This window comes from Amborella trichopoda, chromosome 11 (genome assembly GCF_054954075.1).
Source record: "Amborella trichopoda isolate Santa Cruz 75 chromosome 11, AtrichopodaSantaCruz75HAP2 v2.0, whole genome shotgun sequence".
Lineage (NCBI taxonomy): Eukaryota > Viridiplantae > Streptophyta > Magnoliopsida > Amborellales > Amborellaceae > Amborella > Amborella trichopoda.
In genome coordinates, this window is record NC_142346.1 from 1,993,193 (window position 1) to 2,019,813 (window position 26,621).

General features: G+C 34.8%; 1 protein-coding gene across 13 annotated transcripts; it reads right to left on the minus strand.

The window, feature by feature from the left end:
* Nucleotides 1–316: 316 nt before the first annotated feature.
* Nucleotides 317–26,404, minus strand: LOC18441379 (1,4-alpha-glucan-branching enzyme 1, chloroplastic/amyloplastic). Of its 13 annotated transcripts, none has more exons than XR_016044466.1 (24): nt 26,083–26,369; nt 23,904–23,992; nt 23,583–23,743; nt 21,143–21,282; nt 19,920–20,018; nt 19,075–19,117; nt 18,252–18,311; nt 16,776–16,856; nt 16,377–16,493; nt 15,871–15,954; nt 15,452–15,573; nt 15,190–15,309; nt 10,811–10,940; nt 10,570–10,651; nt 9,057–9,185; nt 4,054–4,160; nt 3,730–3,874; nt 2,554–2,701; nt 2,346–2,446; nt 2,068–2,145; nt 1,481–1,633; nt 1,235–1,309; nt 931–1,081; nt 317–706 (listed from the first exon to the last, which is right to left on the minus strand). XR_016044466.1 is itself a non-coding variant. In XM_020671664.2 (24 exons), exons 3-23 carry the CDS (start codon nt 23,679–23,681, stop codon nt 977–979), a joined length of 2,247 nt encoding a protein of 748 aa, XP_020527323.1. In that variant the 5' UTR covers nt 23,682–23,743; nt 23,904–23,992; nt 26,083–26,369; the 3' UTR covers nt 317–706; nt 931–976. The 13 variants fall into 13 exon arrangements, 6 of the variants coding, with proteins under 6 accessions (XP_020527323.1, XP_020527326.1, XP_006851560.1 ...); XR_016044461.1 differs by having other exon boundaries at nt 3,630–3,874; nt 10,570–10,680; XR_016044462.1 differs by having other exon boundaries at nt 3,630–3,874; nt 10,570–10,680; nt 26,059–26,363.
* Nucleotides 26,405–26,621: the final 217 nt, after the last annotated feature.

Consider the following 26,621-nt stretch of genomic DNA (forward strand, 5'->3'; position numbering starts at 1 on the left):
TGCATTTATTCTAATGACCAAGCTCAAAGTTCAAAAGAAGTGTTTTCAACCTTTATAACACCCAAGCTATCATATTTTATATAGGATGGTCACTAGTAATTGTGACTTCCTTGTACTAGGTAAATAGCCTCATAATATAAAATCCTAAATCAAAGCATACAAATAACACGTTAAATAGTTAATATTTTAGGCATATGTTGACATATTTCCCTTCAATTTATAATTTGGAGAACATAGTGAGAAGAAGAAACTGCAGCCTCCAGGGGAATACAAATTAACGAGATAGACAAGATAATGAAGAAGTTTTAACCAACAATGAGATAAAACAAAAATCAAATATGTAAAAGAATGATCCAGGTCATTCACATGGCCTTACAGATATGGGAGTATTACACCCTCATTATTCAAGTAAAATACTACATTTGAATTTTTTGATGCAATAAATTCCTAAAAGATATATACATCAGCTCTAAGATGAAATTAAAAGGAGTTCGCTAACAATGGGGAGAGAGAGAGAGAGAGAGAGAGAGAGAGAGAGTGAGAGTGAAAGGAGGAAAGAGAGATTTACAGGGAAAAACATGAACCCAGTATCCAGATGATGCTCAGTTTACCACCAAACCCATGTGCTCCTGAAAGCTCATTGTCCAAATATCTCAAAATTTACAAAGGTAGAGAACCTGAATCTGAAGGATGGGAATCCCAGAATCTGAAAGATGGGAAAACCAGTTAGAAACTGTTAAATTGTAGAGAATGAAAATTGCTATATATTGAATATCTAGTTTCTTTTCATTTTCCAAATGAGTAGAAGGGGAGAATTGCATCGTGGGAATAAGCATTGCTGCTCGAAGAAGGTCAAGAAACCAAACACCATTTCTCTATAATTAAAAAAAAAAAAAAACTGTCTGGGTGCAGCTAGACTTGGATCCTCACCATAGTTTTTGCAGAACAAGGCCATGCCATATTTAAGAAAACAAGATCATTCTGTTATTCTGTTTTGATCCTCTGCTAAACCGTAGACAACTGCTGTTCGACAGGGGGCATATACCAGGATTGAATGGGGGCGGCCATCATACCACCCTTCCTGTAAACACAGAAAAGAGAATCGAATAATGACAATGGATCTGTATATTTCGACGTAAAAGGCTCATCTGTGTACCTATTAATCTACTTATCCATCCATCTATAATTGGATTCAGAAAATAAGTAAAACATCAATAAAGAATGGTTTACTTACATTTGAAAAGGACTTTGCTCCGTGATCAATTCTCTCGTAACCACCAAAACGTTTCTCATCCGAATCTAAAAGAACCTGGAACATTGAAAATAAACATTCAATTTGAGTCCATGTAATTTGGATGACAAATCATGAAAGATGGCCCAAAATGTAACAGAAACAATATTTAATAATACCAAAACCTGAGGCATCAAAGGCCGTGATTAAGTGAGGCTGCCATTGGGATATTAAAAGAAATATACTGACCTTGTACGTTCCAGAAGTGCGGCAACCGACCCGGTAATCAGTATAACTGTTCCAGTGGAAATTGAAAACAAAAACCAGGTCTCCTCTCTCGAAAACAATGACTTTATCCCCTTCATCTTTCCTTGAGACATATTGATGATCTGAAGTCATGAACTGAAAGGGCAAATTTTATAATTTTTTAAAGTGTAGATCTTTCACTGTGTAGAGGGTAGCACCTTTCAAATGCAAATTTTACAATGAGAAAATGATTTATAAAGCTTATTTATGGCATTTAAAAGACCATTTTACTAGCTACCAATGAAGTTTGATTGAAGTGAATATGCTATACACGACACTGGACTCCCAAACACAATCACCAAAGTATGTAAAAATGAAATAAGGTCTTAAGTTAAATATTCATGCGACGAATTAAAATGCAAAGAGGTTAAGAACAAAGAGTCACTTCCTTTACAAGGAAAACTGAAAAAATCCAGGAATTATCAAATTGCAAAATTTTAATAATACGACAATTTCTTGAAGTTCTTGACTACACAAATTTTCCTAGAGAACGATAAAAAGAGATGTGTATCCAAAATAACGACACGTACATCATATGCCTCCTCAAGATGCTGCATTGCCTGATCAAACTCTTGCATTCCTCGATACCTAAGATAATCTGCATCTCCCTAAATTCGAAAATACTGAAACAATCAAGATATGAACTTCTATAAAAAAGGACACAAACAAGAGAGGGAAAAAGATGCACAGATGTTTCAAGTAAACATATGGAAATGCACACACACATACAAACTAACTTCACTTGCTTACTCATGGTAAAAGTATGGCGCAAACCACATTCATAAGCAAGCTCTATCCATCTACTTACCAGATCAAATCTACGCCTGCATTTATCAAAGCTATTTTTATTCCCTGGGATTACACGTCCATTTGGAAGCATCTGGTCACCCCTCGGAAAGTCTATCCACTCTGGGTACAGAAAAAAGGAATGGTGAAGAAACTTCATTTATTTTCTGATGCAACTCAAAAGTTAAAACACAACAAAGATGGCTTTCAAACCATCATAGAAATTTCACCTGGATGACCAAATTCGTTTCCCATGAAATTAAGATACCCTTCACCACCTAACCCCATTGTGATCAGTCTGATCATTTTGTGCAATGCTATTCCACGGTCTATTAATTGAGTTGATGGTCTATCCAATGCCATAAAATCATACATGTCCTGAATAGGTCAACAGTAAAAAATAACATAAAGAACAAACACTTCAGTTACTTATCAGAAAAAGAAAAAAAACAAGTTAATCTACATTGCCAGAATACATGGTTCCCACGAGCATCAACCTCTTTAAAATTAATGCTCATACAGTTATCTATATATATATATATAGGGAAAAGTTTATATAGAGTCAAGGCTCTAAACAATCAAATTTGAGCCTACCTCAAAATCTCACTAGAAGAGGTTGTTTTAATGCCCAAATATCTTCAAATTGATTGTCTCGACATCAAGATGGACATCAGAAAAAAATGGATTTCAAGTTTTGGAAATAGTGTATTTTGTAATGTATTTTTGGACCGTCAATTTTCAAGATTTTCAAGGTTTCATAGATATGTCGATCTACATTATTTTTGAAGCTTTAAACTTTATAAACAAATATAAACATGTATTTTAAGGCTATCACAAAGATTTCCAATAGTGAAACCACATTGCTCAACACTATTTGAAGGTAGGCTCTAATTTGATTGTTTAGAGCCTAGCCACTATACAAATCACACCCATATATATATATATATATATATATAAAAGAACAACAGGAAATACACTTTCCTAACATTCGAACAATCATGGATTAAAATTAATGATAAAGAGTGCTAAAGAAGAGCCTGAATTATCAGATTGTTTCATATTCACAAACTACACCTTTGAGGAGCATTTCTAGCTGGAAGATTTAATTTGCCCTATTGCTCTTAGGTGTTAATCAAGTCATGAATTACCTATACACAGAAATTGCAATTTGATAAATCAAATTCGAGAGGAATTCAAGCTCTTCCGATTGTAGATCTCATAATTTTTTTGTCAAGTACACCTAATGAGCATATGTTTTCGTCATTGGCAAGTATTTGATTGTAAGCATCACAGGTGATGAATTTACCACGAAATGAATAGCTGTTTCATATGCAGCATGACCTTTTGAGAGCAGCAGATGTATTTAACTATCTGAATTAATAAATGGAATGTCATATAATGATGACCTTATCCATGAGCCAAAATGCCAAAGTCTTATCACCAACAAGAGCTTGATCATGGCTTTCAGCATAAGCAACACATTTCTCCAGCCACCTTCTATTCGTAAGTGTGTGCACCATGTCACCCATTTTCCAATACTCATCACTATACCTGCACCATATCAGCAAGTCAATGCCAACTAATAACCATATACAGCCACATACACTAATATCTTGCCATGAACCTTCAAGTGAGGACCAGATAAAATAGAGCTGAGATAAACTCCAAATAGATAGTCATCAGAAATATGTAAATTAGCTTAAACAAGTATTACTATCAGTTTCGCTTACTTTGAGAGAAGTTCAATCCATTTATCAGCTATGGCCATGTGAAGACGATAATCGAAACCAACCCCACCATCTTGAACAGGTATACAGAAAGTTGGCATTCCACTAACCTAAAATAGTATGTTTTAAAACCAGGGAGTGAAAATTAGAGATACCGAGTGGGATAACCAAAAAAGTAGAAAAGCAAACCACTTTGCCATGAAAGAATTTATAGACATGAAAGAACTTATACAAAAACAAAAGCATATAAAATTGAAACTTCTTACTTCAGAAAAGGACAGGAGAACAAACTAGAAATGATTCTATCGGTGGTAATATCCAATTACCCAAATTAAGTTTGAAGTGTAGCACTAACAGTTAAAAATGAACTCCAGTTCCACATTATCTATGGTACCATAAAAAGAACAACACTTATCAAAGAAATGGCAGAAAGCAAGTAATATCTTTCGTTGCAAACTTGGAAAGGTGGTGGATTTCAGTTCCTAGAAGCTAACATGTTGCTACCCATCCATGGCTGTTTTGTACTCCTTTGACTGCATCCTCCAGTGATGTTTGGTAGATGAGGATCTCACATGGCTGGATGATTGCTAGTAGCAACCCAGAAATCTCAGTAATCACAGGGAGGGGTTTTGGAGCCACACGGTTCTCATTCTTCTTAGGGGTGTCAACAAGCCATGCTGGCTTGAGTGCCAGCTCAGCTCATCTTGTAATGAACCAAGCATGAGCAATATCTTTTGGCTCGACAAGCCAAGAAAATCCGAGCTTGGTAGCTTGTTTATTAAACAAGCATAGCTCAAGCTGAGACAAGCTCGGCTTAAGCTTGAGACAAGCTCGTTTAATAATGATTATGTAAAAGAGATTGTATACAATGACCGTTATCTTTTGTATACGAAGGTCATGAACACCACAAGCCATCTGATGTAAAATTAGAAAGCTAGGATGTGTCAGCCCAACACAAAAAAATTAAAAAAAAAAAAAAAAGATTAAAGAAAGTTGTCTTGAACTTCGAGCATGTTCAATGGAACAATCCCTGCCTCCCAATTTCATATCTGACAGCTAGGGTGATTGCGCCACTCTTGTACCAAAGGTAAAGGTTCCACTGTACGCTTTCCCTATGTAAAAAACTAAAAACAATTTATATTATATTATAGGATTGTGTACAATGAGACCAATTTACCTTGGATACAGGGAGGTCACAAAAACTTACAACCATCCGATGTGAAATCTGATAGTTTGGGTGAGTCACAAAGTTCGAAAAAATTTCTTTTGAACTTTGAGCTTAGTCAATGAAATAAATGCAGCCACCTAATTTCACATCCAATGGTTAAAATTAATTGTGACCACCATGTACAAAAGGTAAATGGTCTCATTATATACTTTCCCTTATATTATATTGACCTCACCTCAAATGAGGAACTCAAAATATATAATATTTATAATTCTATTTGTGAGTACAAATGGAAGATTAAGATTCATACTTTACATTATATTTATGAGAGTACCTTTAGTGAAGGTGTAGTTTGAATTTTCATTTAAAAATAATAATCAAATTCAATTTATTTCACTTTTGAATAAACCATGATGAACTACAATGAATATAATTTTTTTTTTAATGGGTAAAACATAATTTAAAAGTCAGTCTTACCAGTTCAATTAATATTTGAAAAATAATGAGAAATTAATTTGAAAAATAATGAGAAATTAATTTGAAATAATAGTGATGCCCAATTCGTGAAAAAAAGTTAAATTTAAACTTCCTTACTTTGAAGTTCTATTATCTTTATATCGTTAATCACAATTTCTTAAAACTCAAAAAAAATGACGTGTTATAATTCTATTTGTAAGGTGATATGAGAATAACAAATTGCCAATCACAATTCAAACTTTAACATTGTATTTACGATAGTGCCTTTGACCACTCACTTTTATGTAAACAATATTTGATTTTCAGGTTACTTGCCAATTTGACCACACAGTAGATAATTGAAAAAAAAAACCGACCCAAAATAGTTGGGATAAGGCTCGGATGATAAGATGATGAGTAAATAATTGAAAATGTGTGACCCCATGTACCCACTTTATGATAAAGAAACAATGGTAATTCAAAAGGAAATTTATCAAATCACGGAATTGATTTTAGTAATGTTACTTTGAAAAAAAAAGATTTTATAACTAAATATAGTTTTAAAAAGTTGAATTTTATTTTTTCTCAAGGTAAAGTTGGAATTTTCATTGATAAGAAACTATAGATTTTCTCTCCTTTTGAGTGAAAATTTGATTTTCAAAACAACAAAATTATTTGATATTGATCATCTGTTAATAATATATGAAAAGTAATTAAAAATTATTTTGAAAAGTGGACTACCCAAATTTTAACCATATATAATAGTTGTGGACTTTTGTTAAGTTTAATTCTTAGTTATCATTAGATTGTGAATCACAAACAATTATTAAAACTTCAAAAAAGATTAATTTAAAAGGTGATATTATAATTAATATTGTCAATTAATAGTCAAAGTCTAACAATGTATTGATGCCAGAACTTTTGGCTGCTCAATTTTTTAATTATTGCTTTTGATTTGGGCTACCTAGGTGGCAATACATATTTATATATTAATGTGAACACCTAAAGTGGCGGGTAGATTAGTGAAAACGTGAGTTACCCTAGGTCCATACTTTGTGATTAAATATAGTTTTAAGTTAAATGTATTTTTATTTATTTAATTAATAAAGTTACTCTCTTACAAATTTTAATTTATACTTAATATCAAACTAAATTACATTTATTCATTAAATATTTAAGAATTTGACATGCTAAAACTATGCTCATGCAATGAAAATTATTCTAGTTATCGTTCTTAATCTAAACTTCTATATAAAAGTTATCACCTTTAAACTAAATATTGTAATCAATAAGTTTGATGTTTAATTATATAATTCAAGTTTAGTTTCTATAGTTCTCCTTTCAAGGAAACTATGAAATTAATGAAACTTTTATTGTACCATGTCAAATTCTGTCTGCACCTAGTGGCCTAGGTATCATCCCAAAGAAGGTTCCCACTAGGGTTCTTGGCATGGGCGCGGGCCATTATCCTTTTCTTTCGGGATTGTGTGCACCTCATTTGCTCCATATTGAAGGGTGCTATCATAGGGTATCTCTAAGTAGGGGATTTCCATTGTTTGACGGCGAAAATGGTAAGAAGGAAGAGTGCAGCTGCCAAGAAAGATGACTCATCCTTCCCTTTTCATTGCAGGGGAAGGGAACGGTGGAAAAATGAGATGTGATGATGTTGTTCGCTTTTATTTTGGTTATGTCATCCCTCTTTAAAGCTTTGGTTGGCGAGAGGAGTGGGAAAAGGTTGCTTTATAGTATGGTCCCCCATGACCATATTGTACACCTATTCCCTCAGGTAAAAGGTCTATTGAGTACTATATTTGCTAATCTAAAATGGAGGGATTCGCTATAGAGTTTAGAATCACCGATGATTATTTTAAAAGTATAAAACTGAATTATGAGTTTCTAGACATTTGCGTTTGATGGTCCAAAACAATATTATGAGTTGTTTTTCTCAAATACATGCACAAAACGTAAAAGATATTATTTTTTTTTGGAGGCTGCTGGCTCCATTGAGGACGTTAGATTCCCAAACTTGTGGATGTTTAAATGCTTCTTTTTTGTCAAATAGATACATAGTACGTATCGACTTGGTGAGAGATACGTATGATTGAGCATAACTAGTGTACAAACAACTAGTGGAGTGAGACATGAGTTTTCAGTGACAATAGGTCTACATCAAGCGTCAGCATTGAGCTCGTACCTCTTTGTTTTAGTTATGGACGACTTAACTAGACACCTACAGGATGAGGTATCATGGTGCATATTGTTCGCAGATGACATAGTTTTGATCGATGACACCCAAAAGAACATCAACACATAGTTAGAACCTTAGAGGGATGCTCTAGAATTCGAAGGTTTTAAAATTAGCTGGACTAAGACAGAGTATATTGAATGCAAGTTTAGTAATAATAGGAGTAGAGACGAGGAAGTGGTTAAGATTGATAGCCAAGAAGTATAAAAATGACCGCACTTTTGATATCTTGGATCGATAATCCAGGAAAATGGAGGGATTGAGGAAGATGTCGCACACAGAATTAGAGCTGGGTGGGCGAAGTGGAGATGTGCAACTGAAATTTTATGTGATCGCCGCATACTAATAAAGTTGAAAAGGCAAGTTCTATAGGACAGCCGTGAGACCAGCCGTGCTAAATAAGCCAGAATGTTGGGCAAACAAAAAATAATATACCCATAGAATGAGTGTAGCGAAAATAAGGATATTAAGGTGGATGAGTGGCAAGACAATAACGGATAGAATTCAAAATGAATCCATTCGAAAAAATTTAGGTGTGGCACCAATCGCCAATAAGATGAGAGAGACTAGACTTCGATGGGCTGGCCATGTGTAGCGCCGACCCAATCCAACACTTGTTAAAAGGCGTGAGTTCAAGTGGTAGGATTTAAAGGGGCAAGGGGTAGGCCAAAAAGGATGTGGTTGGAAGTAGTCCGAAAAGATATGCGAACTTATGACTTTACTGAGGGTATGGCATTTAATAGTGCAGAGTGGCGTATCAAGATTCGTGTAACCGACCCCAAATAATTGAGAAAAGGCAAGGCTATGATAATGATGATGAGATGCATTGTTGGCTAGCTTGAGGAGGTTAGATCCTCAAAATTGTGGATCTTTAAAATGCTGCCACATTAGGTTTTACCTGCGATACCATACATCTGCGGACGTATGTAACTGTTGGCTCATTCGTGCATCTGCTACATGGATATAAATATATAAAGTTTCGTGAATATATAACCATTCCACTGAAGCTCATAATATGTCTTGCATGCCACATGGTTACCGAACCATGTGATGCTTTATATACTATAGATACCTTATTTAGACAGAGAACTCAAAATCCCCAACAAGTTCCAAATAACATAACAAAGTAGTACTCACATCTTCTCCTACAGTAATAGCCTCGGGGTAGAGCCCATGAATCATATCATTGGCCAACATCATATACACAATTGCATCCACATCAGTTGCCAATCCAAAATATTCATTATAATTTCCTGTAAATGCAACCTGCAAGTCCAAAAAGCTGAAATTTGAGGGAAACATGAAGGAGAATTCAAGAAGAAAGATTATGCAAATAGAAATCTGTAACATGGAAATGGCACAATTTGAGTTTGTTGTATGACCATTCTTTTGTGAGTGTACTAAGCAATCAATAGCATACTGCATCCCAAACTTGAAGTTTAAAAAAGAAAGATTGTGCATCAATGAAACCTTCTGATCTATAACATGAAAAAGGCATAGATTGAAATCATTTGGTTTATGACGCAGATCAAAATCTGGTGGCTACAAATTATAATTTTATTTTTGCTAATTTTATTTTTAGAGTTTGGGTAGATTTTTTATTTTTATTTATTAAGATTAATTATTAAAATTAGGATTTTTGGGGTTAGTTTTGATAAGTCTAAATTTTATTAGTTCGTTTTTATTTTGCAAGAGTTGGTCATGTTTTTAATTATCAGTGATAGAGTCCATTGAATAGATTAGGGTTTGTTTTCAATATGCAAAGGTTTATCTTATGCAAAAGTTTATCTTATTAGGTTTTGTGTTGGAGTTGTGGGTGCAAAAAAATAGGAGCTTCGTTTTGGATTTACGTGGATACAAGCTTTTCCTTCAGGAAGTCTTCTCTTTGTGGAGGAGAAAATATAGTTAAGGATATGGAAGGGGTAATCGGAAATAGAAATAGTAGTAGTTATCGTTAGTTTTTAGAAAGGATAAGTTGTAAAAAATAATTGTTGGTGCGTGAGAATAAGAGATAAGCATGTAGTTTTGGTAAGATAAGAATTTTGGTTATAAATGGTAAGGTATTAATGGGTAGTTTCCTTTTTAGAAGGAGGTTATTTCCTTAGCTCATAGGAGGAGATTGGGTTGTTAATAAAAAGATAAAGTTAGATTAGGAAGGTTTATGTTGTCTTTTGAAATAGGACGTGCAAGGCATGGGTAGGAATTGAGTCAATAGTATTTTGTTAGTTAACTTATTTTAGTAGTTATCTTTAGGGTGGTGAATATAAACTCCTATAAAAGGAAATTTGAATTTTAAGGAATAAAGAAAGTGTTTCTTGTAGAGAGAGAGGCCCTTTTGTGGGTGTTGTTTCTTCTCTTGTTTATGGGCCCGTGTCGAAATACTCGTATCCGCGCGTTTTGTTCTTTCTTCTTGTGATTCCCTTCTCGTTTTGATTTCCCTCTCTAAAACACAGTTATTTTTATAGGTGTTGCTTGTTGGTAAATTTTATATTGCGTCAGTTTACAAAGATGCCAATAGCATATTGGGTCCCAAATGTGCAGGTTGTATTTCACCAAAAAGGAAGTATAAGGGCTACGAAACTTAAACCGTTGTTCTCTTCTAATATCATATACTAATCCAAAAAAACATAAGGTAAAAGATTCACATCACCTGTAAACCGTGATGGGTATACATCATAGAGGTGACTCCATCAAATCTAAACCCATCAAACTTATATTCATCAAGCCACCACCTTGCATTTGAAAGAAGAAATCTTAGCACCTACATGCAACATGTATGTCAGACAGAAACTTCTAAAGCCAGCAATACTTGCAGTCACAAGACTAAAACTCAAATATCGAAAACCATACCATGCAATCAAGCCACGCTAATTATTCAAAAAGGTGCATACCTCCCAACTTCCGTAGTTAAAAAGGCGTGAGTCCCACATCCAGTGGTAACCACGATCTCCAGAATGGAAATAGTGAGAGTCTGTTCCATCAAACATATTCAATCCATCCAACACATTGTTGGAAGCATGGCTGCATATTCCAAATCGCAGGAAAAGGAATAACATTAAACCAGCGAAATTAAAAAACTTAACAAGACACCAACAAAGAAATGAAGGAGATACGAAACAAAAGAGATGAAGAATCATAATGAGAGATGGAGATGGGTAATGCCTGAAACACTAATAATGAAATATACTCGATTTGACCAATTTTGAAATTTTGGCATCAAGATCCAGATGTGGACGCCATACAAGTTTATTCCATGCCACAAATAGAAAAGCATATAATTTGCAGTAAGCCATCATGGATGTCTTAGAACAAGGAAAGAAGAAACCACGTCAAGGTTTACAACAAGACGTTTCCTAATGTATTAAAAACAATTAAAAATGACCAAAATAAAGGACGACAGCAATCATTGTTTGGACTTCAGAGAAATAATCATCTAATCTAAACAAAATTGATAAATTAGAGATTCTGCAGGACTTTCTAAAGCTGACAGCACTTAAGCCTGAATTACTAATCCCAGCCTTTAGCCCAGTGGTGTGACATGCACTTTGTTTGAGTGAGATCAAAGGGTTTGAATTTTGAACTTGTCCCTCACACAAAATGCATGGCCAAATACTTTACAAATGCGGTTATAATGTAAGTTATGAAGCGAGAAACAATGAAATCTAGCAGGGGATAACCACATTCCTAGTTAAATTTTGAAAACAAGCCTTTCCTCCATAAAATATTTGTATCTTGTCAATGCTCAATGATGGGGTGTTTGAGGGTCTCCATCCTCCTGTCAAATGTATGGCTGCAAGGCCTTTACTATTCATACCGTTCTTATCCATTAAAAACACATGGGAATGCCTTTTTCAAATTTTATGCAGATTAAAGAAGGTTTTGTCAATCATCAAAAGTACCACTTTCTACTGAGATCTTCCAAGTGAACACCTATAAAAGCCAGGTTATTCATCAGCTTTGTCTAATCAGGAGATTCAGGACCATTCCAAATGCTAGAATCCAGTTTTTCTTTTTTGTGTGTGTTCGTCGTTTTGTTTTGTTGTGTGTTTGTGCATCTTTATGTATGTGTATCCCTAATTTATTTCTTTCTATTATTATTTTGTATTTGTTTTTTTTGTTTATTTTTTGGCTGGGGCGGAGGGGAGGGGGGGAGGGGGGGGGGCTTTTGGGTGGTGGGGGTTGTGAGGGCAGGAGGAGCATTGTCGTGGGAGCAGAGATTTTTGATATTAGAGTGGGAGAACAGCCCATGAATATCCATATTTGGAAGAAGTACCACTTCAAGGAGAAGATATGGCTTCTAAGGACCAATTGTTCAGACCATGTGTCATTACTTTGTATCATGTATAAGTGGCATTATTGTCATTACTACTTTGTCATTTATTCCCAATGTAATATCCCTGGATGATAAAGGCATTTGTGTAACTGTACAAACCCTAATCTCAAGATAGGTAATATACACACTGAGTGGGGATTCAGGTCACCCTCTCTTGCTCTTCTTATCCCTATCATTTCTAGCGATAAAACATCGAAGTAACATGGTATTAGAGCAGGGGTGCACAACGCTAGGCTAATAACAAACTGAGATGCGCTGAAGCTATGCTATGTTCTTGAACAACATGTGGGAGATTGTGAAGAGGTTTGTTGAGAAGCTTTTTTTTTTTTTTTCTTCTGTTTTACAAGGTCCCTGTGGTTTGTTAGAAAGAATGTTGTGAGTAGCACGTGGGATATATACGATAAAATACAAGTCGAATGGAAGTATTTAATGATTCAAGTCTCTATTAGTGAAAAGGGTTTAACCAACAACATAGATTGGATTATGATAAAACTTCAGCCTCGTAAAAATTGTCATTATTTGAGTAGATTATTTCTTGCTCTAATGTATGATTGGCCTCTAATCCAACTCAACATGAAGAATGTCTTTCTTTATAAAGAGTTAAAAGAAGAGGTATGCATGGAGAAGCCCCCAGGTTTCAGTGAGAAGCATCCTTAGGAGTATGTTTGTTAGCTGACGAGATCCATCCATGGATTGAAGCAGGCCTCTCGTACTTGGTTTCAATCATCCAATAAAGGACCATGAATTCATGAGGACAGCAGTGGATCATTCTCTCTTCATCCTCGAGCACCAGACGTATGATGATTATCCTCCAATATGTCTATGACATCATCACTACAGGAAGTTTTTAGATCTTATCGCGGACATCAAGAGCTTCCTTATGAAAGACTTGGGAAAGAAAGCTTTTTAGATCTTATCATCGAAATCAAGAGATTCCTTCATGAAAGACTTGGGAAAGCTACAGTACTTTCTAAGGATAGAAGTGGATCGCCTCCAGGACAAACTCTAATTATCTCAACACAAATATGCACTAGATTTACTTGAATGTACCATTACGTTTCATTGTAAACCACCAGCAGATCTAGCAATACTCAACAAAAGATTAAGAGAACGAAGGGAAATTATTTGAAGAACGAAATAGTACTGAAGCATGGCAGGCGCACTTTAGAACCTCACCCTCACTTGTCCCAACAATGCCTTCTTGGTAAATCAGGTATGCCAATTTATACATGCATCCAACGATGTCCACACGGAGGCATGCAAATACGTAATCTAATGTATGAAAGGGCCCATTAATCAAGTATTATTTACCTAAAGAATTACATAGATAGTAGATATGTTGCTTCCATGACTGGCTACTTCTATACCAATTGGGCAAGAGATCTTGATTCCCGCAGGTCAGTCTCAGGATGTTGCGTTTATTTAGAAAGAAATTGATATCTTGCCATCTTGGAGGACAAGATGCAAAAATCAGTAGCTCATTCAAGTATGGGGGCCTATTACAAAGCATGGGCAAGCAACATAGTAGAGATTTCTTGGATACAAAATCGAATTGCACCACTTGGTAATAGAGAGTACAATGGTGATGCAGTTTTTTTTTTTTTTTTTTCATGTTTTCTAGATTTTAGATTTGGTGTTATTTGGGTTTTTAGCATCTTCCCCACATCAAATGGTCTGCCATATATTGTGACAATCAATATGTACTTGCTATTGTAGCCAATCCAATTTTCCATGACTACACCAGCACATAGATATAATCATTTTGGGCACAAGAAGATAGAAACAGAGGCCATTTGAACAAATTGTATTTGCACCAAAAATTAAATCGTGGATATCTACTCTTAAGGCCATGCCAGTGAACAACATTACGTTTCAAAAGACAAATTGTGTACATGTTCAAGCACGATGTACAATTTGAAGGGTGTGTTAAGACTATGTATCATGACTTTGTATTATGTATAAGGGGCAATATTGTCATTATTGCTTTGGTAATCATTCTTTTTTTTGGGTAAATGCTTTGTTATTCATTCACAATGTAATGTCCCTAGATGTTAAGGGCATTTATGTCATTATACAGATCCTAAGTTCCTAACCTCCAGCTGTGTAAAATTTAATCACATAATGAAGATGCGGCCCCAATACATTGATTGGGGATTTAAGCCACCTTCTCCCGATCTTCTTATCTCTATCTCTTTCTTTTTTGGAGACAAAACATCAAACTTACACCAAGTACCTCAGAAAGTCGGGATTTGTCAAAGCATCATTTCTCATAAGTTCAAGAATGAGGGAAAGACTGCCCTACCAAGCTAACTACACCCTAATGGACCATATGGTGCCAAGTACTATTTAGCTTGAGTGCCAATAATACACTTAAACATGTTAGATATATTATATTTTACATCATGCACTTTATATTCCTTCCAATCAGAAACTTAATTAATTCACTATACAAATCTAACATCTACGGTGTAGACCCATAGGCGATATGATGAGAGAAAGTGGATTTAGGTGGGCTGGCCATGTATAACACATACGCAGTACAACACCTGTTAGGAGGTACAAGTTAGTTCAAGTGGAAGGCTAAAAAAGAGCAAAGGGTATGCCCAAAAGGATATGGTTGGAAGTAATGAGAAAAGATATGGGGACTTATGGCCTCACTGAGGGTATAGCCTTTGAATGGTGGATCAGGATTCCTGTAGCTGAACCCAATTTGTTGTGAAAAGGATTTGACGATGATGACATATCTAAACATGAGAGGTATGTATCATTTCCACCCCAATGCATACTTGCAAATATATTTTACAGACCTCAAGTTCATCTATTTGAAAGGAAGCATAAAATTGAAATATCTGGGAATCTGGAATCTTACACATAATTTCTAGTCATGATAAATTGCAAGAACCATATCTTTAGTTCCAAGGAAAATTATGAAATCACCTGTGCACAATATCCATGAGAACAACCAGACCAAGTTCATGGGCTCTATCAATCAGAGACTTGAGATCATCTGGAGTTCCACAACGGCTACTAATACCAAAAAAGTTGGTCACATGATACCTACATCACATGAACAACAAAATGTATTCATGTGTTGAGAAAAACATTATTGGAAAGTTAGAACCCGGAAAAATATTGCAATTTCTTGTTTTGTGTTCAATAGTGTCTGAATCAATGAACTTTGCCAAGGATGAGGAGATACCCAAAGCTTGCATAGTAGGAATGCTCCTGAATTGCCATAAGCTGAATAGCATTGTAGCCCAGTCTTTTGACACGTGGGAGCACATCATCCCTGAAACCAGCATACGTGTTGATCTTAGGCTCCTGCATTATAGTCAAATTGTTGTGAGACGAACCATATACCAGTAAACAAGAAAGAAGAAAAAGTAATGCACAAGAAGACTATCATTTTCTAATCAAAATCACATCATACAGAATAATACATCATAACATCAAAACTAAAATCATGACTTCATGGAGAAAACACCAAAATGATATGCAAATGAAGGTACAAGAATCAAAGATAATAGATATGAATTGATGCTCCAAAATATGAATGTGAATCTCCATGTTTGTGCGACATGCTTGCATAAATAAGAGGCTTGGAGTTTAGAAACTCACTATACTACTCATTCCAACATGTGCCTCATAAATACGCAATGATTTTGGCCTTTTGGGCTGAGGATGTTTGAACTCATATTTTTCCTACAAACAGAATAAGAAGCCATAAGCCAGGTAAAAATTGTTAAGGCACCAAAAACAAGTAAAGTATCAACAAGAAGTCATGTCAGGTATAACTCAATATGGATCTGGGTCTTGGCTCATGATATAGAGCATTATGAGCCACAATACAACTCCCAAGGTTTAAACCAAGAAATGTCAAAAAAATAACAATACACAACTGGACTCATAGGGACTTGAGAAGCAAGCTCTCTTTGTTCCTTTATTTGTAATTTCAACACTGGTTAATACTAGGTCAAAATAAATGAGGAACAACAGAATTGCACATCTAAAAGTTATATAGTTATCATATCATAGAAATGTGATCCAGCACAACACCAGACCATGATAAACTTTTTCCACATTCAAAATTCAATCAAAATGTCGTAACATTCAAAGTAACAAACCTCAAGAGGCGGATCATAGTATATGCCATTGTACGGGATTTCTCCAGGGGCCTGAACTGAATACTTAATCCAAGCTGGAATAGAATCTTTGATGCCCATTGGTGTGTCCATCCGAATCTGTTGTACCACAAAAGTGCATACAAGTGAAATTCAGTACATCAAGAATATTTCTGCACAATATCTTAGCAGCTTCTGACTGATTTTCAATAAAGATATCAACAATAGAGCATGTTCCAAGAAAAAATAGCAATATAAGCATATATAAGCATGCATATATATGAAAAATTGGGTCCACATGTTACTCATATTAAAGGCTTGTACCTGATAAATTCTTTCATAGCACATTATTCCAATTCACAATCACTGATATTAGATCTTCCATGACAGATAAATCTGTACCTTAACTCGAGAACCATGGGGAATTGACAGTGAGCCATCTGCATTGTTTGGCAAGAAAATCTCCCATACCCCGAACTCATTCTGCACAAAACAGAAGATTTCCCAACATCATTGCTGCTTCTACAATCGGGAGAAGATGGTGCAACGGACATTATATAAGTGGGACTTGGGTGTCAATATGACAGTTTATCCATTGCAGGTAATCATATTTATCATAGATTGCATCTTTATGACAATCTCAACCAGTTTCCAGGATATAATACCAAACAAGGCTACAATATTATGTATAACTAGTTGAAAATCAACTCTCGTTGATTTTGTTGGAGTTGAGTTTGAACAGAACTTGGACTTATCACTGTCGCAACAGAGTCAATGACAAGATTCAGTTGGTACTTTGAACTAGATCGCATGTAGCTGCAGTTTTTATTAATAGACCACCGTTTTTTGTTGAATGCAGTTTTGTAGATCGGTTGGTACTTTGAACTAGATCGCATTGCAAGTTTGTGGCAACGAAGTCACCACCGTTTTTTGTTGAATGCAGAAATGCTGTCTACTTTATTGACTGAGGTGCCTTTACCAGCAACCTTAACATACTGGAACTTTCTTATATTACAGAGCGCTTTAAGCATCGGCTCTTCAACACTAATAATAAAAAATGCAAAGTCTAACATAAAACAAAAAGTGATTATTGAATCCTTAGCGGTATGCAATGTTCCTTATATGATATTTCAGTAATTTCTTAGTAAGTTTGTAAGTCAAAGCCCATTGCCCCAAACTAGGGTTAGGGATAAGGCGGCGGATCCTTAGTAGATACGTCGATGGATACATTCACCGCTTAGTGTGGCTGTAGTATCAGAGTCTGCTCCCTGTGCATGAGTGCTGCAGTGAGCGTGCTCTAAGACACTCAAAACATAAACCTAGTTATAAATAAAGACGTCAATATAGATAATCTAAGTACAATTAATTAGTTCATGACATTCTAGAAAGATTTGTGGTATTTAAAGTTAGGACCTGGTTTCTATGCGGCCAAGCCCGCATATGTAGAAATGCGGGCCTATTAATAAATCTATTTTTGAGATGGATTTTTGGACTCGTTTTTAAGGACATGTAATCTCTAACATGGAGATCATGAATATGAATAAATAAATAAATTTTTAAAACTAAAAATAATAATTCTAGTAAGAAAATATTTGGACCGTTAGTTTCCATTGTTTTTACATGGAACACCTACTTGCATCCATCTTTATAATGGATGTTTTACACTTTTTGGACCGCATATGTAGTCATGCGGTCCAGCCCGCATGAAACAATTTTCCTTAAAGTTATTCCTTAATTAAAGACACCATTAAATAGTCATAAATTGATCTCATAAAAATACTACAAATAGATTCCAAGAAATAATGTATGAATTTGACCATAAAGTTAGCAGAGAAAGGGAAGCACAAAACTCGAGCATCATTGGGACATTCTACTTACCCGGGTCATAACATCTGCATTAGGATTCCAATTGTTAAAATCTCCTATCAGTGATGCTGACTGAGAACAATAAAGAAACCATATTAGTATTTTGAGGCAAGAAACAAAGTAGAGAGTGAGAATCCATTATTTAGAAAACCCAAATTATTTATTCTGAACAAAGTAAGAAAAATCTCAAGATTGGAGGGAAATGATTGGCCAATTAACAATTTCGTTTACAAGACATTGAGCACTAACTGGTCACATATTGTAAATGTGATATTGCAGTAACAATGTATACTAGGCAGGGTCAACTCAAATGGGTGCCTTGTAAATATAATCATCAACATATAAAGAAAAGGCACCTTTGGAATGACAACTAGTTTGGATAAGGCCTTGATGGTGATGATGATTATGACCTTAGGAATGACAAGTATTGGAGTGAGGAGGAGTGGGATGAAGTTCAATAAATGGTCCAAATAAAAGGTTGTATACAAGTTCATCAGCTTATTGAGGGTATTGAACAATAAAGTACCAATGGCATGCAGCTCAAGAAGATATTCACAGGGGATCCTGCTAGATGTTGCCTGGTAACCACAGCATTTGAGTTTTTTTTTGTGTACCATGTGATATTGTTTTATAGTATTGCTTTTAGCGTGTCAGCACATAGGTGAGTATGTTTTCACCATATAGTTTACCCTAACAATTTCATGAATCTCTCATTATGGAACAAAAAGATAAAACATACAAAAGGACCATATTCTATGAGTACCATGTATGAGAAACCATGTAAAAATGCAAACCTTTGCTTTAACATTATCAAAAAAAAAAAAAAAATGCAAACCTTTGCTCCTGGAGCCCACTCTCTGTAAGTTATACCACTTTCACTGCAAAATGTCATAAAACTGATATGAGCAATCATCCAAGGTTCCAAAGAACAATTTTGTGCTAAATCATATAACATTTGTGAAACTTCAAAGGAAAGAGAAATACAAAAGTCCAATACTATTTGTACCCAAAAGTGCGCCAATAATTTAGACACGCTTCAAAAATTTCTAGAACACAACCAGAACCAACACATCAAAGCGCAACAGACTAGTATTGAAATAAATGAGTAAAATGGGCATCCCCTGGCCATAGACGATTGCAGACATCATTGAGAAGAGTTCAGAAATTTTTAGCTCTATAGTAATATACTTTCAACTCGTCTGGCCACTAAATATGTGGTTTATTCTCCTCATTGTGTTGAAATATCATTACCGCACATGCCTATTCTGTGCCTCTCCATTTTGCAACAGAAGCTATGTACCAGAGAAGAATATGTTGCACAGTTCAAACTATAATAGCATTTGGTTGATTCCCCACAGACCCACAGAAGCATACCCCACTTACATAGGGAAGCTATAAATGCAGCTTATGTGTTGGAGTGTTTCTACAGTAGGCTTGCTAGTGGACCAGAAACATATGGGCTATGACCTCTCACTTGAAGCAGTGGTGTTGTGAGGAGTCGAAATCATGCATAACATGAAAGATAACATGCATTCTTTCAGCTAGAAATGAAGCATCAAAGAGATAATGATCATTTCAACTTTCACAACATGATTTATGGCAAAAGCTAAAGCAAGCTAACTTCCATATCAAGAACACAGGATACTGAATTCTTGACACAACAATGAACAAAAAACTCACCTGCGGTTGAACCCAAACTTTTCATACCCCCGAGAAAATGCATCTAAACCACCTTCATTTTGATCAATCAAAAGACGCAAATTCTTGTACTGCCGATACCTGTTTCAAAGAGAGGATAAATCCACAGAAACTTCAATGGCCTCAAGTAAAATGTACAGTGTCATTTGCATATGAAGAATAAATAATATAATTAACCTTAGTATTGTAGCCAACAAATTAAGGTAAACTTGATTAAATGACTTAAAACAACTTATATCACAAAGGTTCATGAGAAACTCATATCACAAAGGTTCATGAAAACTATTACCTTTTGCAAGAGGGAAAGCCACATTGTATAAAAAAGGGGAAGTGCATTGTATGACTGCTCCAAAAAATCTTCAGATATTTAAATCCAAAATGTGCCATGAGCCAAACACTCTGAGCTAAGCAGAAAGGAGAATCGAAAATGTGCCACCAATCCTAAGAAATGACCAAAATGTATCTCATATTTTAAGATAGCTGCATTATAATATTACCTATGTTCTCATTACTTTCAAGTCAAACACTTAAAGGAACAGTTAAAAACGAAGTCTTCAATATTTATCAAAATTAAAAATAATTTTACTATAAAAATATTTCTTGATAGTGTTTGTTTCATCAAACTTAACAATATCTTAACAGCAGGAGGAAAAAAAAAAAAAGGGACAACTGGGAAAAACCAGTATTAAAGTGCATAGTCTGCCAGTCCTACTTTGCACAAAGAACTATTTGACTCGTAAAAAATCGAGACACAATACATATAAGCAGAAGTGGTGTTTTAACACAGTCTTCTTTCTGATTCTCACCTAGAGAAAAGGTCCACATCAAGAAAAGTTGCAAATATTCATGCTCATTTCTGCTATTTTGATTTTAAAGATGTAAATTAATATATATATATATATATATATATATATATATATATATATATGCTGCAGAACAGCGATGAATCATGATTTTAACTCACTTCGCAGGATCTAACATTGCTTCAAGAGAAACTTCCAGTGAACTACTAAAATGATAAAGCGATGTAGATATTCCAGATTCTTAGAATCTGTACGATAGGAGAAGTTGATGTGACATCCATTAAAAAGTGAAATAGCAGAACAGGTTATAAGGTAAATGCACTAGACTATATAAAAGATAAAAGGAATATTGCATAGGGATTTTCTATTACCAAAGTAACCTATAGTGATCTGTATGGTTACCGGTAATCTAGGTGTCCACGGAACCCTTCTAGAAGAGGGTCTATTTCATATATCCTTTGACCTGTACCAGGCGGAGGTATGGTTCTTGGCAGAGCCTCAATTATAGTTCCCATTTGTTTGGGCTCATCTTCCTCAATCATCTGCAACAAGCATTGTTAATCTAGAATGAAAAGAAGAATATTGGGAAACACATATTTTCAGATCTACAAAACACGAGCCAAAGTTCCATAGGTAATGGAAAGTGCAAAACAAATATTCACCATGAATTACCAACTTACATTTGTTGAAAGACATAGGATGCAAAATGATCTTTGAATAATCAAATGCTACAAGAAGTGCATGTATTTTATGCTAGCACCAGACAAATTGCACTGAAATGCATAGATGAGAACATGTTCATTTTCTAAAACATGTGTCAAGAATGGAGTTGGGCGAAAGTAATATATTATAATAAAAATACATAGTTTAATATTATATATGTAGTATTATATATGTAGTATAATATGATATATGAATTATTATATATAATATAACATTGTAATGATATACGATAATATAATATAATTGATATTACAACATAATATAATATTACTATATAATATATTACATATAATATAATAGTATTATAATATATAATATAATATAATAGAAAATTGTTTCACGCGGGCTGGACCGCATTTATACATATGCGGTCCAAAAAATGTAAAGCATCCATCTTAAAGATGGATGAAAGTAGGTGTTTCATCCAAAAACAATGGAAACTAACGGTCCAAATGTTTTCTTACTAGAATTATTATTTTTATTTTTTAAAATTTATTTATTTTTTCGTATTCATGATCTCCATGTTAGAGATTACATGTCCTTAAAAATTAAGTCTTAAAATCCATCTTAAAAATGGATTTATTAAGAGGCCCGCATATCTACATATGCGGGCTTGGCCGCATAGAAACCGGGTCCAGTATAATATATGTTTTTATTTTTTTAGAATGCTATATATATATATATATATGCCAACTTTCCCAATACCAAACAGGTGAAATTTCTAGCACCACAATTTATCAAACAGGGTCCCCAGCTTTCAAGCTACCAATTTTCATCTGCTTCCCAAAATCCAGGAAAGTTAGCAGTTGGGATTTTCCCAGGGAAACTGCAGTGAAAGTTATCAAACGCCACCTAAAGGTTTTAAAATTAGTCAGACTAAGACATAATATATAACATGCAAGTTTAGTAATAATAGGTGTAGAAAGGAAGAAGTAGTTAAGATTGATGGCCAAGAAATTCCTAAAAGAGAGTGTTTCCAATATCTTGGGTCGATAATTCAGAAAAATGGACAGATCGAGGAATATGTCCTGCCTAAAACTAGAATTAGGTGGGCAAAGTGGAGATGTGCAACCAGAGTTTTATGTGATCAACATATACGAATGAAGCTGAAGTGGTAGTTCCATAGGATATCTGTGAGACTAGCCTTGCTTTGTGGGACAGAATGTTGCGCAGTCAAGAAACAACATATACCTATAGGACGAGTGTAGTTGAGATGAGCATGTTGAGATAGATGAGTGGAAAGACAAGAAATGATAGAATTCGAAATGAATAGATACAAGGGAACTTAGGTGTAGCTTCAATAGGCGATAAGGTGAGGGAAAGTAAAGTTATGTAGGTTGGCCTTGTGCAGCGTAAACCCAATACAGTGCTAGTTAGGAGGTGCGAGAGGTGCAACTTAGTTCAAGTAGAAGGCTCTAAAAGGGCAAAGGGAAGGGCCAAAAGGACATGGATAGAAGTAGTGAGGAAAGATATGAAGACTCATAGTCTTACTGAGGGTATGACCCTTGCTAAAGCAAAACAACAGAACAGGACTTGTGTAGCCGACCCCAAATAGTTGGGATAAGGCTCTAATGATGATCATCATGATGAGCTTCAATATTCCAAAATCCGTGGCAACTACAGACTATGTGAAAATCACTTGAATTGGCTATTGCTGTTCAGAAATTTCAAAAAATGAATAGGATTATGCATATCAAATGCATACTCATGAGGACTGGCTATCAACTAATGTTTGCATGACTAAAGTTAGTTTTTTGTGAATTTATGCATTCTAACCAAGCATAGAGAATGTCAAAGCCATGTGGACCATCAAAGACCACGAGCTGACAAAGCAAGGTTGGCCTCTACCAAAAATTTAAGGACAACACTAAAGCAATAAAGGCTGATTTAACAAATGGAACATGATTTTGGTTCACAAATATTTGCCAATTCCCCACACCCAAAAATAAAAATAAAGGATAAGAAGAGTATTAAAACAAAAAGTTACAGATTAGTGTGGATCCAAAAACCACCCAATCCTTCTATAAATCAAATTGGTTTATTAACATGAAGTAACAAAAAACTAATGCAAGACTAAAAGGGAAAGTTATCTAGTGAAGTTGACATGCATATACAAAACCTCTTCTTCATCAGATGTGGCCTCAGATAATTCCAACTGATCATTGGAGGATGCCTCATTATCACTCTGAATACCAGGAACAAGCACCTTCTCTGACATAGCAAGTGTTCTACAGGTTGAATCTGCCTCAAGAGATGAACCATTTCCAGCAAGGATCTTCCCTATCAAAGAAAAGTAGGTAATACCATAAAAAAATTAAAAATACATTACACAAACATGTAATGATGCATATCCAAAATTTAAAAGTGAAAACAAATCACTCTTGTAAATTAATTATCATCCATCACACACTTGGAGGCACCTAAAGATATCTTTCTTTACCCAGATAAGTCTCGAATGTCAATTTTGCTGAACAAGATTTGCAGTGACCTGTCCACTACTTCATGTTACCATAAATTCTTCCCATTAGCCTGTAATTATGAGTTCAAATGTTTGTACAAGTCTAGTATCAGAAAGAAAAGGAAAACCACAATACATCAAGCAGATTTCAGAACCATCATTGCTTTGCCACTTTTTTTCTTTTGTTTCTAATTAACTCATGATATCTGTTAATTTACTCTTAGCCAAAAGAGTATATGCTTTTGCAGGAGCATATCATACATTCACTTCTTCCAGTAAAACTCTATCTAGGAGTATTTTTAGGATGTAACCCCTCGACCTAAGAACCAACCTAAAAACTGAAAAAAAAAAAAAAACAATACCATAAGATTGAAGAGCGACCATCTAATTTTAGGATGTTCTTATCTAAGTGTTTGGGAACTAAAACAATTTCTTTTCTGAGGGGGGGAAAAAAACTCAACTAGTGATTCTACAATTGATCCCGAAATTCATATCGGAAAAAATCCTCCTCAGTAGGTACTTTGCCTGAGGAAGTGAGAGAATAGAGTACTCCCAGAGGACTATGCTATAAGTGCTCTTATTTTGTAATTTGACTGTTTAACACTTGATATTACAATTTCTAATAACCCTTAACATTTGATCCCATGTGCCCATTCAATTTGCTGTCAATTAACTACAACAACAACAAACACACATGCATGCAAGAGAGCCTACGTGCACAGCCGCACACACATACCCATAGAGAGAGAGAGAGAGAGAAAAGAGACAGAAAGGGAGGGAGGGAATTTTAGATAGAAGCATTGGCTGGTAGCAGTGTACATAAAATCGGCTTGGCCAAGGTAATGGGACCTTGGCCGAGCGGAGTATCTCAATGGAGTCCACCAAGTCATGCACAAGGCTGAAAGGCCCTGAATAAATTGAAAAAAGATTGAAAAAAAATTCAAAAAATAAGGAAAATGTTTAAAAAGCAAAATAAACAATAACCTTAAGGTGCCCGAATAGGCTTAAATAGGTATTGGAAAAACGGATCTAGAAAAAACAGATTTATTGTTGGGGGCATTTTTAAAAAGTCCAACAAAAGGTAAAATATAAAATTAAGGATTTATGGCTAAAAACACTCACAAATCTTTGCCAAAAAGATATAAATCATACACAACAAAATGATGGATCAATCCCACATTTTTTATTATTTTTCTTAGTTTTTCTTAAATTTTATTAATATCCCCCTTAAAGTTGTACACACAACAGTTATTCGGCAGAGTCCGATACGTACACAGCCAGGTTTTGGTAGAAATGTGAAAATAATGTCCTGCCATGATGAAAGATAATTTTTCACAAATAATCAAAGAGGAGCACAATTAGAATGCAAATACACGAAAAAACGAACAAAACACAAAGTAATTCTAAAACTCTTCTGTCAAAAATGGTATTATCACTAATGCTGAAGAATTGGACAAAGCCTGAAAACCTTCAAGCTACAAAATAATTGCTTGTCCAAATCTCATCCATGAGAAAAAAACTGGTACTTTTTTTCCTGGAATAGTTTGATATTCAACCGTATAACATAACAAAACCACTGAAGAGAGAAAAAAATGTCTCGAATTCAGAAAAAACTGAATTGTACTTCAGAAAAATCCAATAAAAGACTCCATTCTTACCTCTGAATCATCCTAAATCTTCCAACTTTCTAAACATATTAACTTTTTATAATTCCAATTTTTGCATTAAAAATATTTTATCTACCTTTTGTCCATTAAAACTAAGAAACCATAGTAAACCCAAATTAATCAAGCTCAATTTTAACGCTTACAAATTGGACATATTGAAACAAAAAAAAAGCAAAGGGAAAAGAAGAAGAAGAAGAAGAAAAGAAAAATAGAACACCATTATACCATGCCAGAGCTTCAACTTCAAAGAAGAGAACAAAAAAGGAAGATTGTTTTACACTCTAAACTTTCATGAATGATCCAAAAAAGAATTGAGCTCTAAACCTCCATATCAAGAACACCGAAAATCTAACTAAACAAAAACTGCAGAGACTTCGAACCTTCATGAATTAACAAGCAACACAAACCAAAAAACAAAGGATCTTAGAGAAAATCATAAGCACACATTCTAAACTGCAAAAATAGGTGACCTTTAGGGTTTCACAGAAATTTACTCAGGAAAGGCTTCTGCAGAACAACGGGAAAAGCCCTGTCCTTCTTATCGCCAGTAATCCTGGATCCCATATAAGTAGCAGGAGAGCGAATCCCTGCAAGTGACCAAGCCATGGCCACCAAAAACTAGGGCTTAGAATATCGAAAAACTAGGGTTTTAGGATCAGACAGTTTAGAGCGAGAGAGTGAGAGAGAGTTCTGAGAGCTTGGTATAGCTGTGTTTTGGCTCGTCAAAAAATAACAGAGTTATGGCCCTTCAAAACTATCAGAGCTTGGGCTCTTAAAAAATAACGCAGCGTATGTTATATTTTTATTTAACGGTGTATAATGCACTCCCGCGGGATCAAACCATCCAGTTATGGAGCTACTTTCACAAAAAAAAAAATCCATGATGTAAATCTTACGTAGGAAATTTATCAAATATATATAGAAGATACAATTATTTAACAATTTATCTATATTTTTTTATTTAATTCCAAAGTATCCATCAAAATATATGTCGTCATAAATTGAAATAGTTGAAAAAGAGTAAACCGTTAAA

Coding starts and splice junctions, on each gene's coding strand:
- LOC18441379 (XM_006851497.4), bottom strand. CDS start 26,194: ATGGCTTGGTCACTTGCAGGGATTCGCTCTCCTGCTACTTATATGGGA. Junction 21,283..23,582: donor CCACATCTGATGAAGAAGAG/GTTTTGTATATG, acceptor TGCTTGTTGCAG/ATGATTGAGGAAGATGAGCC. Junction 2,702..3,729: donor CATTTTGGCTCATGGATAAG/GTCATCATTATA, acceptor TGACCTATTCAG/GACATGTATGATTTTATGGC.